Source organism: Neoarius graeffei, chromosome 10, assembly GCF_027579695.1.
Source record: "Neoarius graeffei isolate fNeoGra1 chromosome 10, fNeoGra1.pri, whole genome shotgun sequence".
Classification (NCBI taxonomy): Eukaryota; Metazoa; Chordata; class Actinopteri; order Siluriformes; family Ariidae; genus Neoarius; species Neoarius graeffei.
Genome location: NC_083578.1, coordinates 3,731,494 through 3,755,563, shown reverse-complemented (window position 1 = coordinate 3,755,563; position 24,070 = coordinate 3,731,494). Strand labels below are relative to the sequence as shown.

At 48.5% G+C, this 24,070-nt stretch overlaps 1 protein-coding gene across 1 annotated transcript in view; it reads right to left on the bottom strand.

Moving 5' to 3' along the window:
• LOC132892687 (alpha-2-macroglobulin-like) overlaps positions 1–24,070 on the bottom strand; it is a 156,973-nt gene that overhangs the window by 39,624 nt on the left and 93,279 nt on the right. Inside the window, exons 17-20 of the mRNA XM_060930999.1 lie at positions 23,765–23,816; positions 1,038–1,149; positions 727–952; positions 83–209 (exon numbers count right to left, since the gene is read on the bottom strand). Of these exons, the coding sequence (XP_060786982.1) occupies positions 83–209; positions 727–952; positions 1,038–1,149; positions 23,765–23,816 (517 nt within the window). The remainder of the gene's footprint in view (positions 1–82; positions 210–726; positions 953–1,037; positions 1,150–23,764; positions 23,817–24,070) is intronic.

Sequence of the window (24,070 nt, the reverse complement as noted above, 5' to 3'; positions counted from 1 at the left end):
AATTCTTTCATGTAAGTATATTTTTTTGGCTATTTTTGAGTTACAAACTTCTGACAGCATTAAGTTGAAAAGTTAGACATACCAAGAACCAGAGGTGTGATGGTCCAGGAGAAGGTCCAGCTCTCACCAGCACACAGACATTGTATCTCTATGCATTTATTCTGAATTTCTGCGAAGAACTGATGTGAATCGGCCAAAGTCACCTTCACCTTTAACACACAGAGTTTTCATTCCATCAACTCAACCAACTTTTTCCTCGGTTGATCCTTATGAAAGAAAACCCTGTGTCACCAGTGTTACTGATTCTATTCAAGGAATTAAATAGGTTAGGGTAATTTGCATATTCACGGAGGCATCATGATCATTTGTATATCAAAACTTGTTACATGAAGATGTTTTTCTGAATACAAACCTGCTAAATAGAATAATTATTTTGATCAGTGATTAATCATTGGAAACAATGGTGATTAGTAAAAAAAAAAAGTCAGAATTGTTGCTAAGCTACTTTTAAAAATAAAATCAATGAAAGGGGTTTAATTTATCAAAACTAGCAACAAAGTTAGTAAGCTGGCAAACTTGTGTTTGTAGAAATTTTAAGGAAATTTAAACCCATCTGAATGTTATGTTCTCTTAATGCTGTGATGGAATACTACACATACTGCATGTGAGAAAGGAATACTTGATTTGAGAAAACTTAACTTAATCAGCCCAAAAATATCTTCTCACCATCATACAGCTTTGGAGATTGTTGAAGACAGTGGCTTTGAGTGTGAACGCTTCTTCTCGGATGATGGAGCTTGGCATGGTGAGACTCACAAAGAAAGGCTGGAAGGCAGTGACCTCAGCTATCGGGGCGACTCCAAATCCATTAGGTGATGTACAAAATGCACCAGCCTGCCATGTAGTGATGGAGTCTGGAACTGTTTTATTAATGGCAATCGTTCCAGATTGACTGTAGAGGAAATAGCAACAAATCAATAACAAAGACTGAAAAAAAAAAAAAAAAACAGAAAATCCACTTATAACAGTATACACACCTGACTGGAACAAGATCCCAAATCCACGTCTCTGGGAAAACATTGTGGATGGAAACAACTGTTTTGGCTTCTGATTGGGTTGTAGATGGCTGGTCGTAAATTTGGCTGTATGCTTTAGTGGAGAGGAAGAAGACAGTGGATGTGGACATGGGTACAGCTGTTGTGACTCAAATGTGGATGCAGTCATGTGAAAAAAATAAGTACCTCCCATGGAAATAGTAGACTTTTCTCAACAAGCAAACATTTCCCTCCCTTTGATATAGCACCTACAGATAAAGGTGATATACTCCAACAAATGGCGCATAAAATTGACATTTTTAGCCATTTTCATAATTTAAATTTTTTTAAAAAAGTCAAAAAAGTAAGGACACCCTGGAAAAAAGTAAGTACACCCTTACATTTATCACACTTTCAAGTCCATAACATGAAACTCAGGTGTTCCAGATTAGGTGCCATTGATTAGAACCTCCTGCAGGTGGAGGCGCAAATGCAACCCATTTTATTTAAACCTGACATCTCAGATCTGGTGTTCTCTTTGCTATTGAAGTGTGTGGTGTCAACATGCCAAGCTCTAAACAGCTCTCTCAGGATCTCAGAAAAAAAAAAAAAGATTGCGGATGCCTATGAATTTGGCAAGGGATTTTAAAAGATCTCTAAATTATGAGAAATAAATCATTCCACTGTCAGGAAAATCATTTACAAGTGGTGTAGGCTTCAAACAACTGACAATTTGTTCAGGACTAGCAGCAAATTCAGCCCAAGAGCAGACTGTTTGATGCTGAAAGGTCTCCAAGAACCACAAAATTTCATCACTGGATCTGCAGGTAAATCAAATCAAATCAAATCAAGTTTATTTGTACAGCGCTTTTAACAATAAACATTGTCGCAAAGCAGCTTTACAGAATTTGAACGACTTAAAACATGAGCTAATTTTATCCCTAATCTATCCCCAATGAGCAAGCCTGTGGCGACGGTGGCAAGGAAAAACTCCCTCAGACGACATGAGGAAGAAACCTCGAGAGGAACCAGACTCAAAAGGGAACCCATCCTCATTTGGGCAACAACAGACAGCCTGACTATAATATTAACAGTTTTAACAGGTATAACCCTCAACTGTCCTCATGGGGCCGTCCTTCACAGGAGTGGGGCGATAAAACTCCGACCAGACACAGGGCACCAGGATGGATCAAGCAGGTCCGAGGGGCAGAAGAGGCCAGCATCTCAATCCCAGGATCAACATGTAACTCAGAGGGACAGAGGGGGGGGGGGGGGGGGGGGGGGGAGAGAGAGAGAGAAAGAAAACATGTTGTTAGGTATGCCCTAAAAATGACAAGTATTAAATCTGTGTGGTAGGCTCGCAGAGACGAGAGTCTTTACATCAGGCATGACACACAATGGCATGTTAATATGGTAAAAAAAAATATATCATGACCTGCTCTGGCTGGATGCTTGATTGGGTGATGGGAGCACACTCCTCACCAATGATGAGATGCAGATGGGACCCTTAGGGCTGGCCAAGACAATTCAGTTACATTTCACCGGGTCTGGGACATGCGACAGAATGTCTGACGGCCGATTCCCTGCAGGCTACGATAGCCAGTCGAGGTCCACACCGTCTCCACCAAAAGATTTCCTGTTGACTCCATGTAACTCAGAGGGACAGATTTGGAGTGGGGGGGGAGAGAAAGAAAACACAGGTGGTTAGGTATGCCCGATGTCACCTGAATAAGTAGGAACAGTATACATATTGCACCGAGTACAAGCAGGGACTCCGGCAACTAACTATGACAGCATAACTAAAAGGAGAGAGCCAGAAGGTAACACAGGCATGAGGGAGCCCCGGGACATAAAGCAGCCAGCCACTGCACCGTCAACAAACTCGAGTGAGCAAGCGAGTGGGGACTGACAGCATCCATACATCCCAGTTTACCAAAACACTCTATGTCTGAGGACCCTCCAGATCTACTCCTTTACCTCATAAACATCATTAATAAAAGGCTTGACTAAACAGATATGTTTTCAGCCTAGACTTAAATGCTGAGACTGTGTCTGATTCCCGAACATTACTTGGAAGGCTGTTCCATAACAGTGGGGCTTTGTAAGAAAAGGCTCTGCCCCCTGATGTAGCCTTCACTATACGAGGTACCAGCAGATAGCCTGCACCTTTTGATCTAAGTAGGCGTGGCGGGTCATAGAGGAGCAGAAGTTCACTCAGGTACTGTGGTGCGAGACCATTTAGTGCTTTAAAGGTCAATAGTAGTATTTTATAATCAATACGAAATTTGATTGGGAGCCAATGCAGTGTGGATAAGACAGGCGTGATGTGGTCATATTTTCTTGTTCTAGTAAGGACTCTTGCTGCGGCATTTTGAACTAACTGGAGCTTGTTTATGCACTTATTGGAACATCCAGACAGTAAGGCATTACAATAATCCAACCTGGAGGTAACGAAAGCATGGACTAGTTTTTCTGCATCATGCAATGACATTAAATTTCTTATCTTTGCAATATTTCTGAGATGAAAGAAAGCTATCCGGGTGATGTTATCAATGTGAGTTTCGAATGAAAGACTGGGGTCAATAATCACTCCGAGGTCTTTTACTGCTGCACGTGAAGAAACAGAAAGGCCATCCAGAGTTACTGTGTAATCAGAAAACTTACTTCTAGCTGTATGTGGTCCTAGCACAAGTACTTCAGTCTTGTCAGAGTTAAGCAGAAGGAAATTTATAAGCATCCAGTGTCTAATGTCCTTCACACATTCCTCAATTCTATTAAGCTGGTGTCTCTCATCAGGTTTTGCAGAGACATACAACTGTGTGTCATCAGCATAACAGTGGAAACTAATACAATGTTTACGAATAATATCGCCCAGAGGTAACATATATAGAGAAAAAAGCAGTGGACCCAAGACAGAACCTTGTGGAACACCAAACTTTACCTCGGTACGTCTAGAAATATCACCATTTATATCAACATACTGATAACGATCAGTTAGATAAGACCTGAGCCAGGAGAGGGCCATTCCCTTAACTCCCACAACATTTTCTAGTCTATCCAGAAGAATGGAATGATCAATGGTATCAAATGCTGCACTAAGGTCAAGCAACACAAGTAGCGAGACACAGCCCTGATCAGACGCCAACAGTAGGTCGTTTACTACTTTAACCAGTGCTGTCTCTGTGCTATGATGAGGTCTAAATCCTGACTGATACATTTCATGGATGTTATTCCTATGTAAATATGAGCATAACTGCTGTGCCACAGCTTTTTCAAGGATCTTGGAGATAAAGGGGAGGTTTGATATTGGCCGATAATTGGACAGCTGACAGGGATCAAGGTCAGGTTTTTTAATCAGGGGTTTGATAACTGCTAGTTTAAAGGATTTGGGTACATAGCCAATCATAAGAGAAGAATTTATTATTTTTAGAAGCGGTTCAATTACTCCAGGCATTATCTGTTTGAATAGATGTGTCGGTAAGGGATCTAGTACGCAAGTTGAGGCTTTTGATGTAGAGATTAATGAAAGTAATTCAGTTTCTTTTAGGGGAGTAAAACATTCTAACTGATGATCTGATACAGTTATATTGTTAACTACGAGGTCACTTTCATTGTCTAACCTTAAATTAGTAGTTTGAATTTTTTGTCGGATATTCTCAATTTTGTCATTAAAAAAATTCATGAAGTCGTTGCTACTCCATACTGCAGGTGTGCATGTGTCTATAGTGGACTTATTCCTGGTTAATTTTGCTACAGTATTAAATAGGAATCTAGGATTATTTTTGTTATCTTCTATTAGGGAGGAGAGATATGTTGATCTCGCAGCACTAAGAGCTTTTCTATACTTCAGGAAGCTCTCCTTCCACGCCAATTTGAACACTACCAATTTTGTTTGACGCCATTTACGTTCCAATTTTCGAGTGGTCTGTTTTAAAGTGCGAGTGTCATCATTATACCAGGATGCTAATTTTTTGTCTCTGACCATTTTCCTTTTTAGAGGAGCTACATTATCTAAAGTATGGCGGAATGTTGACTCTAAGCATTCAGTTGCCTGATCGAGTTCTGCAGGGGCTGACAGTGACCCAATCAAAGTTGACAGCTCTGGGAGATCATTTATAAAGCTCTGTGCAGTAGTTGACGTGAAAGTACGTTTAATACAGTAGCGTGGTGAGGTGCATATATTATTACTCAGACATATTTTGAATGAGATGAGACAATGATCTGAGATAACTTCAGGTAACACTTGCAAATGTTGGTGTGAAAGTGCAAACATCTACAATCAGATAGAGATTGGACAAATTTGACCTGCATGGCAAGCATGCCAGGAAAAAGCCTTTGCTGTCCAAAAGAAATGTTAAACATAAAATGTCAAAGACCAGGCCTTTTGGAATAACATGCTCTGGACAGATGAATCAAACGTAGAGTTGTTTGGCCACAGACCAAAGACGGCTTTTCAGGAGAAGAAACGAGGGTTATGTATATAACCGCGGCTCTATGAGTTTCGGATGACCGCCAGAGGCGGTGCTTTCAGCACATGGATATCCATCACATGAACGTGCAGGTTGAGTAATAGTAACAACAAAGTCACGTGTGACCTGGGTGACGTCACCCCGTGACCCCGGCACAAAAGACCGGTGAACCCAGGAAGTGACCTCTTGGCAAATCTTCTTGTGTACACTCCGAGTGACTGCCAAGCTCTGGCGGTCATCCGAAACTCATAGAACCGCGGTTATATACATAACCCTCGTTCTATTTCGTTTCTCCTGACCGCCAGAGGCAGTGCTTTCAGCACATGGATGACTAATACCAACCAGGTCATGAGGAGTGCCTACCCGTACTCAGTGCTGCTGCGACGGGCCTGGAATGACAGCCGTCGCCACAGAATTATGTGGGACGACATTAAGATGGTAAAACCTGGTGAAGGTGCAGCTGGAAGCCCAGGAGGCTGTGCTGCATATGTCTGAAAGGGGCACGCCCTTCAGTGATGCCCATGAGGCCGCCACGCCCTGTGCAGAGTGCGCCCTGACAGCCGGAGGAATCGGGGAGCCACTGTGCCTGTAGGCATGTAATATGGCCTCGACTATCCACTTGGATAGCCTCTGCTTAGAGAGCGCCAGACCCCTCCTCGGCCCTGTGTGGCACAGAAACAGGGCGTCACTCCTACGGAAGCCCTCCGTACGGGACACGTACACCCTGAGGGCGCGAACTGGGCACAAAAGTTCCGACCTCTCACCATGGCCCGCCTCGAACGCCGCAACGCTAAGGGGCTGGTTGACGAAGGTAGCAGAGAGGGTCTTCGGGAGGAAAGAGGGGTTAGGCCACAGAGTGACCCCACTGTCGCCGGAGTGCCACTGCAGGCACTCCCCACTGACTGACAGCGCGCGTAATTCCCCGACGCGCCTCGTCGATGTAATGGCCAGAAGAAAAGCAGTCTTCAGGGAGAGCCATGAAATGTCTGCCGTGAGCAGGGGCTCAAACGGTGCGTCGCAGAGAGCCTGCAGCACCAAGTGAAGATCCCATGTGGGTACCCGGCTCCATCGGGGGGGTCTCAACCGGAGAGCACCCTTCAAGAAACGTGCCACCAAGGGGTGGGACCCCACGGTCCTTCCCCCAACTCTGGCATGCTGAGCAGAGATGGCAGCTGCATAAACCTTGATGGTGGAAGGAGTAAGACCCTTATCAAACAGAGACTGGAGGAACAGTAGAATGGTCGGCAGGGGGCAGCATGTAGGCTCCTCCCCCCAAGTCAAGCACCAGTTGGAGAAAAGCCTCCATCTGTTGGCGTAGAGGGCATTGGTGGAGGGTGCCCGAGAGCTTGCAATGGTGTTGACCACTGCCGGCTCACAAAGACCTAGCAGGGGGTCTGGCCCTTCAGCGGCCACACCCAGAGCTGCAGACGGGCTGGATCCGGGTGCCAGATCTGCCCTCCCAGCTGTGATAGCAGGTCCGTCCTCACTGGCAGGCACCAGGGGTCGCCGTTCAGAAGTTGCAGCAACTTAGGAAACCACACTCGGCCCGGCCACCGAGGGGCGACAAGCAGCAGCCCGTGGTGGTCCATCGCAACCCTGTGTAGGGTTGGCACGATCAGCGGCAGAGGGGGGAAGGCATACAGCAGTTGCCTCGGCCAAGCATGCGCCAGCGCATCCTGGCCCAGGGAGCTGGGGCCGTGGAGGCTGAACAACAGAGGGCAGTGTGTTGACTCCTGGCAGGCAAAGAGGTCCACCTCTGCCCTGCCAAAACGTTCCCAGATGGCGAGAACCACCACTGGGTTGAGTCTCCATTCCCCGGGATCGGGGTCCTGGCGGGACAGCAGATCTGCTGCCCTGTTGGCAGTGCCTGGCAAGTACATGGCACGCAGGCTCAAGAGATGTCGATGGGCCCACCGCAGAAGTTGGCTGGCCACTTCCAAGCACTGGAGGGACTTGGTGCCTCCCTGGTGGTTGATGTAGTACACTACCGTAGCGTTGTCCGTCCGCACCAGAACGTGTCTGCTGGCTAGGCCTGGGAGAAAGTGCTGTAGGCCGAGGAACACAGCCCGTAGCTCCAGCACGTTGATGTGCTGCTGTCGCTGCCCTGGACTCCAGCAGCCTCTGACGGTCCGGCATTGCCAGACTGCACCCCAACCTCCCAGGGAAGCATCCGTGGTGATGACCTCCCTCCGGGAGGGGATAGCCGCCAGCGGAACACCCCGCAGAAGGTAAGCCCTCCTCCTCCATGGACGGAGGAGCCTGAAAAAAGTATCCATCACCTTCACGAGCCTGCGCCCGTGCAGCGCCAGGTGGAGGTGGAGACCGCTGAGCCACCTCTGAAGCAGACGTAAGTCCAGGAGTCCCAGCGGGACCAGAGAGGAGGCTGCCGTAAGCATGCCCAGCAGGCGCTGAAAGGTCTTCAGGGCGAGTGACCTGCCCCGTCCGAAGCGGCCAAGCAGCAGGCGGATGTTGTGGATCCTGGTCTGGGAGGGGGTTGCCATCAACGACCTCGAATCCAGGTGCATGCCCAAGAAAGCTGTCTCCTGGCTAGGCACCAGCGAGCTCTTCTTGTAATTCACCCTTAGCCCCAGCTCTGCGACATGTGAGAGCACAGTCGTGATGTCGGTGTGGGCCTGAGCTGCTGACCGTGAACAGACGAGCCAGTCGTCCAGGTAAGGCAGGAGACGCAAACCCCTTGCCTGAAGTGGTGCCAATGCCGCTGCCACACACCTGGTGAACACACGGGGTGCCAGAGATATCCCAAAGGGCAGAACATTGAACTCGAAAGCCTGGCCCTCGAAGGCAAACCACAGGAACTGCCTGTGGTGTGGCGCAATGGGAACATGGAAGTAGGCGTCTTTCAGGTCGACGGTGGCAAACCAGTCGCCCGCCTGGATGTGGTGTAAGACATCCACTGTACGCAGCATGCGGAATCTCATGGTCTTCAAGTGGGAGTTGAGGGACCTTAGGTCGAGGATCGGGTGGATACCGCCGTCCTTCTTCAGAACCAGAAAATACCTGGAGTAGAACCCACCTTGCTGTCTCTGCCTGTCGACAGGAGAAATTGCTCCTTTCTCCAGGAGGGTGGCGATTTCCTGCCGGAGGACGAGGGACTTCCCTGGATGGCTCACGGTGGTGTGTTTGACCCCATGAAAATGCAGCGGTCGGTGGCAGAACTGGATGCGGTAACCCTCGGTGAGGGTCACCAGCACCCAGGGGTCTGGGGTCAAAGCTGTCCAGCTTTGGAGCTGTTCGCTGGAAAAGCGGCCGACCGCCAGCGCGCTGATGTCAGCGCCGCCCAGACCGCCCCCGTCAGTCACCATGGGGGCAACGAGGAGCGGACTGGGTGTAGGGGGCGGCGCCGCGGGTCCGGGAGGTGGTGGGGCGATGAAAGTCATCAACCCGTCTGGTCTCCTGGCGGGTGCGTGGCCGAGACAGAGTCGGTGTGGGCCCCCTGAAGGACTGGGCAGCGTTGCCGTGGTGGTGGACCTGGCGGAGGCCAGCAAACTGCTGTCGCACCTGGACGACCTGGGCACTCCGGTCCAGGGCTTGCTGAGTGGCCTCGCCAAACAGCTCCCCAGGGACAACAGGGAGAGAGCGCAGCACACGGCAGTCGGGCTCGGCCAGAGGGGACTGCGCCAGCCATATCTGCTGGCGGGCGAGGGTGAGATACGACATCAGCCGGCCCAGTTCCCGCGACGAGTAGGCAAAGGCCTGGAGAGCCGCGTCACACAGCTCCCATGATGCCGCGCTCGTCCCCTCCAGCGTCTGGGCGAGGGCCAGCAGCAGATGGGACATGGAATTGTCAATACGACCCATTCGTGCCTCCGTGTCGTATCCCCGCATCATGAGGTCATCGGTCGCACGGCATTGAGTGCGGGGGCATCGGGCGTCAGGCCGCAGAGCCTCGTTGGGCGAAAGGACGAGGGCAGCCACGGAGGGCTCAATGTTGGGCATCTGCTGGAGGCCGTAGGTAGGGGCGTCCTGCATTGCTGCCAGGGCCCTGCAGTCACTAGGGAGGTGGGAAAGGCGTCTAGGGTCCGCCCAACACCTCTGTAACTCCTCGATGTATGGGGCCGAGGGCGGAACAGACAACGAGGAAGGCTGTGTGGAGCCTCTGAAGAAAGCGCTCTGATGCTGGGCCACCGGGGGCGTGTCCAACCCCAGATGGGCCAATGCAGCCCTCAGCGTTGGCTGGATGGATGAGCGTCCGCCTTCCGACGCTGCCACGGTGCCATGGCTGGTGGCCTGGGAACCGGCCGGAGAGGTGGAGTCGTGACCGTCAGACCCACCGCAGTCAAAGCTCTCCGACGCCCGGATCGACAGCTCATCCAGGCCGTGTGCATCAACGGCCGGTGACAGAAGCGGTGGTGATGGCGAACGGTCGGGCTTCCAGGCAGATGGGGTGGCTGCGGGAACACTGCTGCCCTGTGGCGGAGGCTGGAGATTCGCCAGCAGGGCCTTCATCTCCTCCAGCTCGGCGGACATCACCTCCACCTTCCGAGCCAAATCGCCCGAGCGCTTCTTTTTCGCCTTGGAAGCGGGGACGCATGGGGGAGCCCCACGGCGCTTGCTGGGCCCCGCTGCTGCAGCCAGCACCATGTCCTGTCCCCCCGAGGCCCGGGGGATGTCAGATGGAGGATCCATCCGAGCCAGCCTGGCGGTCTGCGCAGCCACGGTCAGGCACATGCAGTCTGCGCAGGCCATGTCCGTCAGCCCCTGCCGCAGGTGATCAATACCCAGGCACGAGGGGCACTCGCGGTGGCCATCCTCCGGCTCGAGGGGGGCCCGGCAGTTGGCGCAGCAAGAGAATAGGTCCATGACACCTGGCTGGCAGAAGGGAACTTAAAAAAAATAGGGCGAGAACACCCCAAGTAAGTATCCCAACTAAACAGTCACTCACTAGCGTGAGAAGACATCATACGCCGCTAAAACACACAAGACAGCCGGCCCGTGAGCAGGCCGGAGGCAAGGCTACACAAAACAAGGCGGTCGATAATATTAACAAAGATAGGCGCCGTGCGCCACAGAACTGATAACAAACAGCGGCGAGAAACACCGCTTTAATTTAAATGAATGAAAACCGCTTATCTGAACGAAAACAAGCCGGCCTCCAGCGGCGAGGACACCGCCTCGGAGGGCTAGTCAGCTAACTCCACCGAGCGAGAGCACTCAGCTTAACGGAGTAACAAATCAATACGAATATAACGACAAGAGAAAACGAATTGGTGGACTTAACGCAGTTTCTTGGAGGATGCGTAAGCACAGCCCCAACCTTACGGGTAACAAAACTAACACGGCGCTTTGTCCAAATTCCAATCCAACTTGCAACCTGCAAACGCGAGAAGATGCAAGAGGTCACTTCCTGGGTTCACCGGTCTTTTGTGCCGGGGTCACGGGGTGACATCACCCAGGTCACACGTGACTTTGTTGTTACTATTACTCGACCTGCACGTTCGTGTGATGGATATCCATGTGCTGAAAGCACCGCCTCTGGCGGTCAGGAGAAACGAAATAGAACTCATATCAACTGTGAATCATGGTGGTGGAAATGTTATGTTATAGTTTGGGGTTGCTTTGCTGCTTTAGGGACTGGGAAGCTTGCATTCATTGATTTAACTATGAATTCTGAATCATATTAAAGGGTGCTTGAAGACAATGTGAGGCCATCTGTTCAAAAGTTGAAGTTGAACCAGAGGTGAACCTTTTGACAAGATAATGATCCTAAGCACATGAGCAAATCAAGGAACTGCTCAGAAAGAAGACATGGAGGGTTATGGAATGGCCTAGTCAAAGCCCAGATTTGAACCCCACTGAAATGTTGTGGGGAGATTTGAAAAGGGCAAAACATGCAAGAAAACCCTCAAACATCTTGCAACTCGAGGAATTTTGCATGGAAGAGTGGTCCAAAATTTCACCAAGCTGATGTCAGAGACTGGTGGACAATTATACAAAACATCTACAAGAAGATATTTCTGTTAAAGCTTCAGAAGCTAAGGATATACTTACTTTCTCCACAGAAGAATATTACATCTATTGATATTTCTGTTGAATAAATGATTGAAAAAGCTCATTTTCTTTGTTGTTTTGTTCATCACCTTTATCTCTAGGCACTGTTTCAAAAGTGTGACATTTGATTGTTTAATTATGTTGAGAAAAGTGTACAATTTCTTGTATGTACTTATTTACTTATGTGCTTATTTGTACATCATGTACTTATTTTTCACAGAACTGTTTGTAAATATATTAAGGTCAATACATATTTGGACACTGAAAAAATTGCTGTTGTTTTGCTATCTCCCACAGTATACAGTAGTTAAAAGTAAATAATGAAAATTACAGACTTCCAGCTTTAATTTAACTCCAAACTGAAGCAGTGCCAGTGAAGCAAGCCATCATTAGGCTAAAAAAAAAAAATCAAAGACACAGCCACGCCATTAGGTGTGGCCAAATCAACTATTTGATACATTCATAAAAAGAAAGAAAAAAATTCACAGCAGTTGGCCAGGACAAGAACACCATCCAAGAGGTAGGCTTGTCTGTATCAGAGTCAAGAATCAAGAGAAGCCTTCAGAGTAAGTACAGAGTGTTTACCACAAGATCGAATACCACACTGTTTAGCCTCAAAAACCAGGAGACAAGGTTTTGCAACAGTTTGCAAAAATCGAATATAAAATCATGTAGAGTTGGAACAGTGAATAACATACAATGGACAGATGAGACAAAGATCAACTTTTACCAGACTGATGAGAAGAGAAGAGTATGGAGAGGAGAACAACTGTACCATGACCCAAAATGTACCATTACATTACATTTAGCAGATGGTCTTATCCAGGGCGACATACAATGAGTGCAAACATCAGGTACATGAAGTGCTGAACTTCTAGACAAGAAAGTTCTAGTGTCAGCTGAACAAGTGACAGCAATGCCTAGTGTAATATTCTGTTGAAGTACCAATACTCAAACAGCCAAGGAAACAAACCAAACATAACTAAATAGAGAACTCAAAACAGCTAACCTCAAGCTAGAGCGTACACAGCCTGGGTTTGTCTAGACCGAAACGCAATTACACAGTGGGCAGGGAATGTCCAATGTCACCTGATAAGTAGGAACAGTATACATTTTGCACTGAGTGCAAGCAGGGACTCTGGCAAAACTAACTATGACAGCATAACTAAAAGGGGAGAGCCAGAAGGTAACACAGGCATGAGGGAGCCCCAGGGCATAAAGCAGCAGCCACTACACCGTCAAATTTGAGTGAGCAAGTGAGTAGGAGGTTGACAGCATCCATACATCCCAGTTCACCAAAACACTCTGAGGACCCTCCAGATCTACACCTTTACCTAATAAAATTAACAAAAGGCTTGACTAAACAGATATGTTTTCAGCCTAGACTTAAATGCTAAGACTGTGTCTGTGTCCTGAATGCTACTTGGAAGGCTGTTCCATAACTGTGGGGCTTTGTAAGAAAAGGCTCCGCCCCCTGATGCAGCCTTCACTATACGAGGTACCAGCAGATAGCCTGCACCTTTTGATCTAAGTAGGCATGGTGGGTCATAGAGGAGCAGAAGTTCACTCAGGTACTGTGGCAAGAGACCATTCAGTGCTTTAAAGGTCAATAGTAGTATTTTATAATCAATACGAAATCTGATTGGGAGCCAATGCAGTGTGGATAAGACAGGGGTGATGGGGTCATATTTTCTAGTTCTAGTTAGGACTCTTGCTGCTGCATTTTGAACTAACTGGAGCTTGTTTATGCACTTATTGGAACATCCAGACAGTAAGGCATTACAATAATCCAACCTGGAGGGAACGAAAGCATGAACTAGTTTTTCCGCGTCATGTAGTGACATTAAATTTCTTATCTTAGCAATATTTCTGAGATGAAAGAAAGCTATCCGGGTAATGTTATCAATGTGAGTTTCGAATGAAAGACTGGGGTCAATAATCACTCCGAGGTCTTTTACTGCTGCACGTGAAGAAACAAAGGCCATCCAGAGTTACTGTGGAATCAGAAAACTTACTTCTAGCTGCATGTGGTCCGAGTACAAGTACTTCAGTCTTGTCAGAGTTGAGCAGAAGGAAGTTAATCAGCATCCAGTGTCTAATGTCCTTCACACATTCCTCAATTCTATTAAGCTGGTGTCTCTCATCAGGTTTTGCAGAAACATACAACTGTGTGTCATCAGCATAACAGTGGAAACTAATACAATGTTTACGAATAATATCACCCAGAGGGAACATATATAAAGAAAAAAACAGTGGCCCCAAGACAGAACCTTGTGGAACACTAAACTTTACCTCAGTTTGTCTAGAAATATCACCATTTACATCAACATACTGATAACGATCAGTTAAATAAGACCTGAGCCAGGAGAGGGCCGTTCCCTTAACTCCCACAACATTTTCTAGTCTATCCAGGAGAATGGGATGATCAATGGTATCAAATGCTGCACTAAGGTCAAGCGAGACACAGCCCTGATCAGACGCCAACAGTAGCTCATTTACTACTTTAACCAGAGCTGTCTCTGTGCTATGATGAGGTCTAAATCCTGACTGATATATTTCATGGATGTTATTCCTATGTAAATATGAGCATAACTGCTGTGCCACAGCTTTTTCAAGGATCTTGGAGATAAAGGGGAGGTTTGATATTGGCTGATAACTGGACAGCTGACAAGGATCGAGGTCAGGTTTTTTTAATCAGGGGTTTGATAACTGCTAGTTTAAAGGATTTGGGCACAAAACCAATCCTAATAGAAAAATTTATTATTTTTAGAAGCGGTTCAATTACTTCAGGTATTATCTGTTTCAGTGGTGGCTGGTAGTCTTTCAAACAGGGGAGGCTGGTCGGTTACGATATTTCCAGATTTTAAAAGAAAAAAAAACACATCAATTTTGCCCATACTCTTGCCTCTGATCTGGCTGATTGTTGGCAGGGTCACAAACTGTGAAATAACAGGCTCTTTTGGCCCATTAGCCTACTGTCCAATATACATGAGGGGGGGGGGGGGGTATATTTTAAAATTGTGGCATGTTGTTTAAAAATTGATCATTATTGAAAGCAGCTCTTTGTCAGGAACCTCAGCAGTAGAGCTGGGGGCCACACATTTCATTCAATGACACTTTCCCTATATTTTACTTATTTTGACTGAGAAATGTTTTATTGACAATTTTGATGACCCTTCACTTTTAATCCAGGTCTGTAGTGTGAAATGTTCTCGGCTGTGTTTTTGTTTAAAAATGTTTTCCAAATTGTAGCTGTGTTTAATTCATATCCAGAAAAATATATATTCCAATATAATATTGTGGCAGCGGGGGCGTGGTCAAGCGCCGGTCTGTGACAGGAGGGCGGAGTCAGGGAAGGTAAGTGGCAGAATCACGTCACCTGAGAGCAATTAACCTGTTTGTGTGTCTTCCCAGTGACTGCGCCCTATATCAGGAGGGAGAGCGAGAGCAGAAGGAGCTCAGCCCTGAACCAGACGCCGGCTGTGCGTCGGTGAATGTTATTGTGATACTGAAAAGTGTGGCAATAAAGCCATTTATAAAACCTGATCTCTGTCCTGCCGTCCTCTGTGCTCCACCCACACGTAGGGTCGCTTACAGTGGTGCCGAAACCCGGGACAGTGGAGCACCAAACCAGCAGCCCCATGGAATCCTCCCCGTTCGCCGATCTGGTCCACGCCCTCGCCACGGCTCAGCAAAGCCAGCACCAGGCACTCGTCACGCTCCGAAAGGAGCAGGAGCAGCGCTTCGAAGCCCTGGTGCTGGCCCAGCAGGAAGATCGCGAGGCGTTCCGGCATCTCCTCGCGTCGGCGGGGTCCACCAGCGCTCCGGCCGCGGGCCCGTCTCCCCTCATTGTCACCAAGATGGGCCCGCAGGACGACCCCGAGGCGTTCATCACGTTGTTTGAACAGGTCGCCGAAGCCTCGGGGTGGCCGATGGAGCAGCGCGCGGCGCGCCTCCTCCCCCTGCTCACGGGAGAGGCACAGCTGGCCGCGCTACAGCTCCCCGCCGACCGCCGGCTGGCCTTCGCGGACCTCCGCCGGGCCGTCCTCCAGCGCGTGGGGCGCACACCGGAGCAACAGCGCCAGCGCTTCCGCGCGCTGCGACTGGAGGAAGTCGGCCGGCCGTTCGCGTTCGGCCAGCAGCTCCGGGACGCCTGCTGGCGGTGGCTGAGGGCCAACGATCGCGACGCCGAGGGAATCGTCGACCAGGTGGTACTGGAACAGTTCGTCGCCCGCTTACCAGCCGGAACCGCGGAGTGGGTCCAGTGCCACCGCCCGGCGTCGCTGGATCAGGCAGTCGAGCTGGCGGAGGATCATCTGGCGGCTGTCCCGGCGGCAGGACAGCAGATGGCATCTCTTCTCTCCTCTTCTCTCTCTCTCTCTCCCCCTCCTCCTGTGTCCTGTCCTCGCCCCATTCCCCCTCCGCGGAGGCGGGGGCCGGCACCCCCCCAGCCGGCCCGCCGCACCCGCGGTGCCCTCCCGTTTCTCCCTTCTGTGTCTGTCTCTCCCCCACCTCAGGTGAGTGAGCCCCAGATCACCGGTGCAGAGGGAAAGCCCGGGCCGGTTTGCTGGCGCTGCGGGGAACCGGGCCACCTTCAACAGCAGTGCACGGCAATGGAAGTGGGCGCGGTGGTTCGGATCCCCGACGCGCCAGAGGCCGCCCTCGATCGGGCCGGAGCGTATCGCATACCGGTGAGTATCCAAGGGGCTACATATCAGGCGTTGGTGGATTCTGGTTGTAATCAGACCTCAATTCGCCAAAGCCTGGTTCAAAACGAGGCATTGGGGGGAGCACAAGGGGTGAAGGTGTTATGTGTGCACGGGGATGTTCACAGCTACCCTTTGGTGTCGGTCCACATTATTTTCAGAGGGGAAAAATTCATAGTAAAGGCGGCGGTTAATCCTCGCCTTACCCACTCTCTAATTTTGGGGACTGATTGGCCGGGATTTCGGGGTTTAATGACACGCCTAGTCGAGAGTGGGTCCTGCCATTTGACAGGGGGAGGTCCCGGTGTCGCTTTGGCGGGAGCAGCTGTCACAGAGCCGTCTACGTCATCTTCGCGTCAGAGTGAGGAGCCGCCGGCTCCTCCTCTCTCTATTGGGGAATCCCTCGCGGATTTCCCATTAGAGCAGTCGCAAGACGAGACTCTGCGGCATGCGTTTGACCAAGTGAGAGTAATCGATGGTCAAACGCTCCAGCCGAACGCCACCGCGTCCTTCCCCTACTTCGCGATTATGAAGGATAGATTATACCGAGTGACGCAGGACACTCAAACGAAAGAGCGAGTCACGCAGCTTTTAATTCCGAAGAGCCGCCGGGAATTGGTATTCCAGGCGGCTCACTTTAATCCCATGGCTGGACACTTAGGGCAGGATAAAACACTAGCCCGAATAATGGCCCGTTTCTATTGGCCGGGGATTCGCGGCGATGTCCGTAGGTGGTGTACGGCATGCCGCGAATGCCAGTTAGTAAACCCAGCGGCCATTCCAAAAGCGCCTTTGCGCCCTCTACCGTTAATCGAGACCCCGTTTGAGAGAATTGGGATGGATCTCGTCGGGCCATTAGATCGGTCAGCACGAGGGTACCGCTTTATATTAGTTCTGGTGGACTATGCAACGCGATACCCGGAAGCAGTGCCTCTGCGCAATATCTCAGCACGCAGTATTGCAGAGGCACTCTTCCGCGTCATCTCCCGAGTTGGAATCCCGAAAGAGATTCTGACTGATCAAGGCACTACGTTTATGTCACGAACACTGCGCGAACTGTATGGGTTATTGGGGATTAAGCCGATCCGCACCAGCGTGTATCACCCACAAACGGACGGTTTAGTGGAACGATTCAACCGCACCCTCAAAAATATTATTAAAAAATTCGTAAGTGAGGACGCACGTAACTGGGATAAGTGGCTCGAACCCTTGCTGTTCTCAGTGCGAGAGGTCCCCCAAGCCTCCACGGGGTTCTCCCCGTTTGAATTATTATATGGGCGTAAGCCGCGCGGCATCCTGGACGTGCTGCGGGAAAATTGGGAGGAGGGACCTTCACAAAGTAAGAACGAAATTCAGTACGTTATGGACCTGCGCGCAAAACTCCACACGCTCACCCACCTAACTCAGGAGAATTTGCGGCAGGCCCAGGAACGGCAAGCCCGCCTGTACAACAAGGGTACGCGCCTTAGAGAGTTCACTCCGGGAGATAAGGTACTCGTACTGTTGCCCACGTCGAGCTCCAAATTGATCGCCAAGTGGCAAGGACCCTTTGAGGTCACACGGCGAGTCGGGGACGTCGACTATGAGGTGAGGCGAACGGACAGGGGTGGGGCGTTACAGATTTACCACCTCAACCTGCTTAAACTCTGGAACGAGGAGGTCCCCGTGGCGTTGGTGTCGGTAGTTCCAGAGAAGGCGGAGCTGGGGCCGGAGGTTCAAAAAGGGACATTGGCATCACGTACCTCTCCGGTCCCCTGTGGAGACCACCTCTCCCCGACCCAACTCACGGAGGTCGCCCAGTTGCAGACCGAGTTTTCGGATGTGTTCTCGCCCCTGCCCGGTCGCACTAACCTCATAGAGCACCACATAGAGACGCCCCCGGGGGTGGTAGTGCGTAGCCGCCCTTACAGGCTACCTGAACACAAAAAAAAGGTGGTTCGGGAAGAACTTCAGACCATGCTCGAAATGGGCATCGTCGAGGAGTCCTACAGTGACTGGAGCAGCCCGGTGGTCTTGGTACCCAAGGCCGACGGGTCGGTCCGGTTCTGTGTGGACTATAGAAAAGTCAACGCGGTGTCTAAATTCGAAGCGTACCCAATGCCTCGTATTGATGAGTTGCTCGATCGACTCGGCACTGCTCGCTTTTATTCGACACTGGATTTAACGAAGGGATATTGGCAGATCCCCTTGACTCCACTATCCCGAGAAAAAACGGCCTTTTCCACACCGTTTGGTTTACACCAATTCGTCACCCTTCCGTTTGGGCTGTTTGGGGCCCCCGCAACGTTTCAGCGGCTGATGGACAGAGTCCTCCGCCCTCACGCCACATATGCGGCAGCATATTTAGATGACATAATCATCTATAGCAATGACTGGCAGCGGCACCTCGAACATCTGAGGGCCGTCCTTAGGTCGCTGAGGCGAGCGGGGCTCACAGCCAACCCAAAGAAGTGTGCGATTGGGCGGGTGGAAGTACGGTATCTGGGCTTCCACTTGGGCAACGGGCAGGTGCGTCCCCAAATTAATAAGACGGCAGCAATTGCGGCCTGCCCGAGGCCCAAGACCAAAAAGGGGGTGAGACAGTTCCTGGGGCTGGCTGGCTATTATCGCAGGTTTATACCTAATTATTCGGACGTCACCAGCCCGCTGACTGATCTCACTAAAAAGGGGGCACCAGATCCGGTCCAGTGGACGGAGCAGTGCCAGCGGGCTTTCTCAGAGGTAAAGGCTGCACTGTGTGGGGGGCCACTTCTACACTCCCCTGACTTTTCTCTCCCTTTTATGTTGCAGACCGATGCGTCGGACAGAGGGCTGGGGGCGGTTTTGTCCCAGGAGGTGGAGGGGGAGGACCGCCCTGTCCTGTATATCAGCAGGAAGCTGTCGGTGCGTGAGGGGCGCTACAGCACCATAGAGAAAGAGTGTCTGGCCATCAAGTGGGCGGTTCTTGCCCTCCGGTACTACCTGCTGGGGCGCCCTTTCACCCTCTGTTCGGACCACGCGCCCCTCCAGTGGCTCCACCGCATGAAAGATGCCAACGTGCGGATCACCCGTTGGTATCTGGCGCTCCAACCCTTTAATTTCAAGGTGGTCCACAGGCCGGGGGCGCAGATGGTCGTGGCGGACTTCCTCTCCCGTCAAGGGGGGGGGGGAGTCGGCTGCAGGCCGGACGGCCGCCCGGCCTGAGTCGGGCGGTGGGGGTATGTGGCAGCGGGGGCGTGGTCAAGCGCCGGTCTGTGACAGGAGGGCGGAGTCAGGGAAGGTAAGTGGCAGAATCACGTCACCTGAGAGCAATTAACCTGTTTGTGTGTCTTCCCAGTGACTGCGCCCTATATCAGGAGGGAGAGCGAGAGCAGAAGGAGCTCAGCCCTGAACCAGACGCCGGCTGTGCGTCGGTGAATGTTATTGTGATACTGAAAAGTGTGGCAATAAAGCCATTTATAAAACCTGATCTCTGTCCTGCCGTCCTCTGTGCTCCACCCACACGTAGGGTCGCTTACAAATATACTCAGCATAAACATTTTAAATAGATTCTATATTTTTGGTCCATCCATGACATATTACTAAAGTAGCCTATTTACTGTTGTTGATGTGGGTCACTTGCTGTTAGCCAATTCACTTTCTCGTACCAGGAGAGCTGAAAGGAACGAGTATTATTCCCTACCTTTTTCACCAAGTCAATTTGAGGCGTTGGTCTACCCTGCTCTTTAATTTTAATTTTTTCCTCGAAAGGAAGACTGGCAAATGGCTTCGCCAAAATTAAATCAGCAATGCTTGGCATCCGTGCGCAGCTTTCTTGCTAGCTAACTAGTCCCCTCAAGTTCAAGTTCAGTCACTCAAATAAACGAAATTTCTGGAACTAAGATAGCAAACTTGACAACACTATATTTACACTTTATTTACAATGAAAATATATACAAACTAAAAAAGCTGGTAGAAACCGTATATAATGAATGAAATCGAAATGCAAGCTGATCTCTTACAATACACCACAGCAATTGCGAATCTGCATGGGGCTGAACTGAAATTCACCGCTGCCTGTCTATAGTTGAAACGAGCTGTCAAAGAAAATATCCGGCCGCTTTCACCAATCACCAGTCTCCTCGCGGAAACTGCCATGTCCCTCCCACTGTGAGGCTCGGAGTCCGTGGGCGGGCGTTTTCGCAGTATTTGTCCAATAACCGTCTTGCATTTTGAGATTGACAAGCGCATAGCTCCCAAATGCCATTGAAGTGCACTGAGGCTGGGCTGCATCGCGCTGTCACGAGGGGGAAAAACTCACGCACACATTAGGCGAACTGGGGGAAGTTATAACGGAATGATTTTGCACTGTAGTGGGTTGAGCACATATATTTCTATGATTCTGGATCTGAAATAGCAATGTTATAAGGTTGGCTATAACATAAGCCTAGCGCAATTCATCCTACACGATGTTCGTCATTTTTAGAGGCTGAGCCTCCCTCGTTGTCTTAGAGCAATCGCCCGTGATCTGTTTGAATAGTCATGTAGATAAGGGATCTAGTACACAAGTTGAGGATTTTAATGCTGAGATTAATGAAATTAGCTTGATTTATCTAAGGGGAGTAAAACATTATAATTGCTGATCTGATACAGTTATATTGTTAACTACAGGGTTACTTAAATTGTCACTTAAACTGTCTGGCCTTAATTAGTCGTTTGAATTTTTTGTTGGATATTTTCAATTTTATCACTGAAAAAATTCATGAAGTCGTTGCTACTACATACTGCAGGTGTGCATGTGTCTATAGTGGACTTATTCCTGGTTAATTTTGCTACAGTATTAAATAGGAATCTAGGATTATTTTTGTTATCTTCTATTAGGGAAGAGAGATATGTTGATCTAGCAGCACTAAGAGCTTTTCTATACTTCAGGAAGCTCTCCTTCCACGCTAATTTGAACGCTACCAATTTTGTTTGATGCCATTTACATTCCAATTTTCGAGTGGTTTGTTTTAAAGTGCAAGTGTCATTATTATACCAAGGTACTAATTTATTTCTCTCTAATCATTTTCCTTTTAAGAGGAGCTACATTATCTAAAGTATAGCAGAATGTTGACTCTAAGCATTCAGTTGCCTGATCAAGTTCTGCAGGGGCTGACAGTGACCCAATCAAAGTTGATAACTCTGGGAGATCATTTATAAAGCTCTGTGCAGTAGTTGACGTGAATGTACATTTAATACAGTAGCGTGGTGAGGTGCATATATTATTACTCAGACATATTTTGAATAAGATGACAATGATCTGAGATAACTTCAGACTGTGGAAGTGTGACTATATTTTCTATGTTTAACCCAAATGTTAGTATTAGATCAAGGGTGTGACCACCATTATGGGTCGGTCCTATGACATTGATTAATCCCTACTGAATCTAAAATGGACACAAACACTGTTTTCAAAGGGTCTTCTGGGTTATCGAAGTGAATATTAAAATCTCCGACAACTAAAGCTTTGTCTAAGGAAATAACCAGATCTGAGATAAAATCCACAAATTCAGAAACTCAGAATATGGCCCTGGGGGCCTGTAAATAATAAGTAACAGAAATAACTAGGTCAACTTATTTTTTGTGGCTACATATGTTATGCTTGTTTGAAGAACTTCAAATGTATTAAATTTATAACCAGGTTTGTGTGTTACACCTAGATAATCATTATAAATAACCGTGACGCCTCCTCCTCTGCCAGTTAGACGAGGCTGGTGTATATAACTGTATCCAGGAGGACTCACTTCATGCTATATATTCACAGTCAAGAAAGCATCATGCCAGCAAAGAAGTCAGGACCCAAGAAGGGCAAAGGAAGACATCAGCCGCATCCACCCAGCCAGCCCCGGAGCCACCTTCATCAGACACATGTCAACTAAACCATACACACGACATAATAGGTGTTCGTGCAATGTTCCCACTGCATCACTGCTGCAAAGCTTTCGTTTTTATGGTGTACATGTGACATGTGTGATGTATCAAAGCTGCTATGTATGTGCTATGGATTTTTAAATACAGACTTAAAAATACGCCGCACACTGGCATACAAGGAGATCATGTTACACATCCTAGAGTATTAGCTATGTAAGCTGGCAATGCTGTGACATTCCTTTCTTACCGCCACGTATCTTGATATACTGTACATACGCAGGGCTGAAAAGCCAATGTGTGAACCAAGCATAACAGACCAGCAGTGCCCTCAAAATTAGCCCGATTATCTATAAAGCCCACACTGTTTTCAGAGCACCGCCTGGACAACCAGCAGTTCAGTGACCATAACCTACTGTAAGCTACATTACCACACCACATTGGGATGGGGCTAGAGCATACTACAGCATCCGACATCGCCTTCGCTAATTTAAACACCTCTACAAAGTTACTCTTAGTAACCTCAGACTGACGAAGGTGTTTATCATTAGCTCCTGCATGGATAATTAGAACCTGTGCTTGGCTAAGAACCTAAGATTACCTGCTATGTCCAGTGCCCTGGCTCTCGGTATACACCTGACTAAAGCTGCTGGTGACCCTAAAGGCCTAACTAATTTCACGTGCCATATGATAGTCTCCTATAACCAGAGCTCTTTCAGGTTTCTCAGTGGGTGCATGAGGAGGCCAAACCTGTTTGACACGTGAAGCAGAGAGGAGTGGTGCTCCCGTGGGTGAGCCTCAGCGGTAGATTTGGTTCTACACTTATGCTACTGAGTCATCACCTATTCACCCCGCTGTGAGGACTCTAATGCCGGAGTTGGGGGATTACTAACTCCACCTAGGGCATCCAGACTTTCCCCTGCAGAAATTACACTGTTCTCATTCTCACTAGCCTTCTCTAAAGTCTGGATATGCACCTCCAAAGCTGCAATCTTCTCCATCAGAGAGCTAACTAATTTGCACTTGTCACAAATAAAGCCATCACTAGTGACGGAGGAAGAATGACTAAACATCCTGCACTCAGCACACTGAACAAGCTGAAGGTGTGCCATGATGAATGGATTCATGTACCTTAATTGAGGATCTGTTGATATTAAAGCAGATCCAATGTGGATGGCCTCTGCTTGCGGTCTTTATCGTATGTGGGAGGAGAAAAAAAAGAAAGCTTCCGGTCTGGGTGTTCTTTTGAAAAAAATTTAAATGTGGAAAAAGGAAAGTGAAAGTCCAATCAAAAATTAAAAGGATACTGGAAAATTATTTGTAGAGAAAAAAAAAAAAAGATCAGTGATGAACGCCAACACTCCTGGAAAAAAGACTCGTCACAAACAATTTGGAAGCCAGGAAGTATGCCCTGCTTTCAAAGCATATTTTGAAAGCAGCCACATACTTTTTAAAGAAAGGAAATGGAATGTTCTGCAATGGCCAAGTCAATCACCTCAGCTCATATTCACTATTCAGTTTCAGTGGCATTGCACTGTGATACACAGCTTAAATAACAATACATTTATCAATGTCTAAATATGTATGGACCTAACTGTAACATATGCATCAAGTCAAAAAGAAAAGGTGGCTCAGGGAAACCACTTACACCGAACATGCCTGAAAACAGAGTTTATACATGCTGAAGGTCTCTTTATGTTCCCATTAGAGATGATCTTGATTCCAATAATCTGCAAAAAAAGAAGAACACAATTTATTATCAGTTCATATCCTGTGAGTAGAGAAAAACATAATGGTGTAGCATGATGCTGAACCAACCGGGGGGGAACTACTTGAAAGCAAAACCCCAAAAAAGACAAAAAAGTAAAAAAAAAGGAATAAAAAGTACCTTCTTTTTTTAATTTACAATAATTATCGCATTTTTCACAAATTGCTCCTTTCACTTTTTTTACCATTCTAAGCGGAAATGATTGTCAGACGTTTT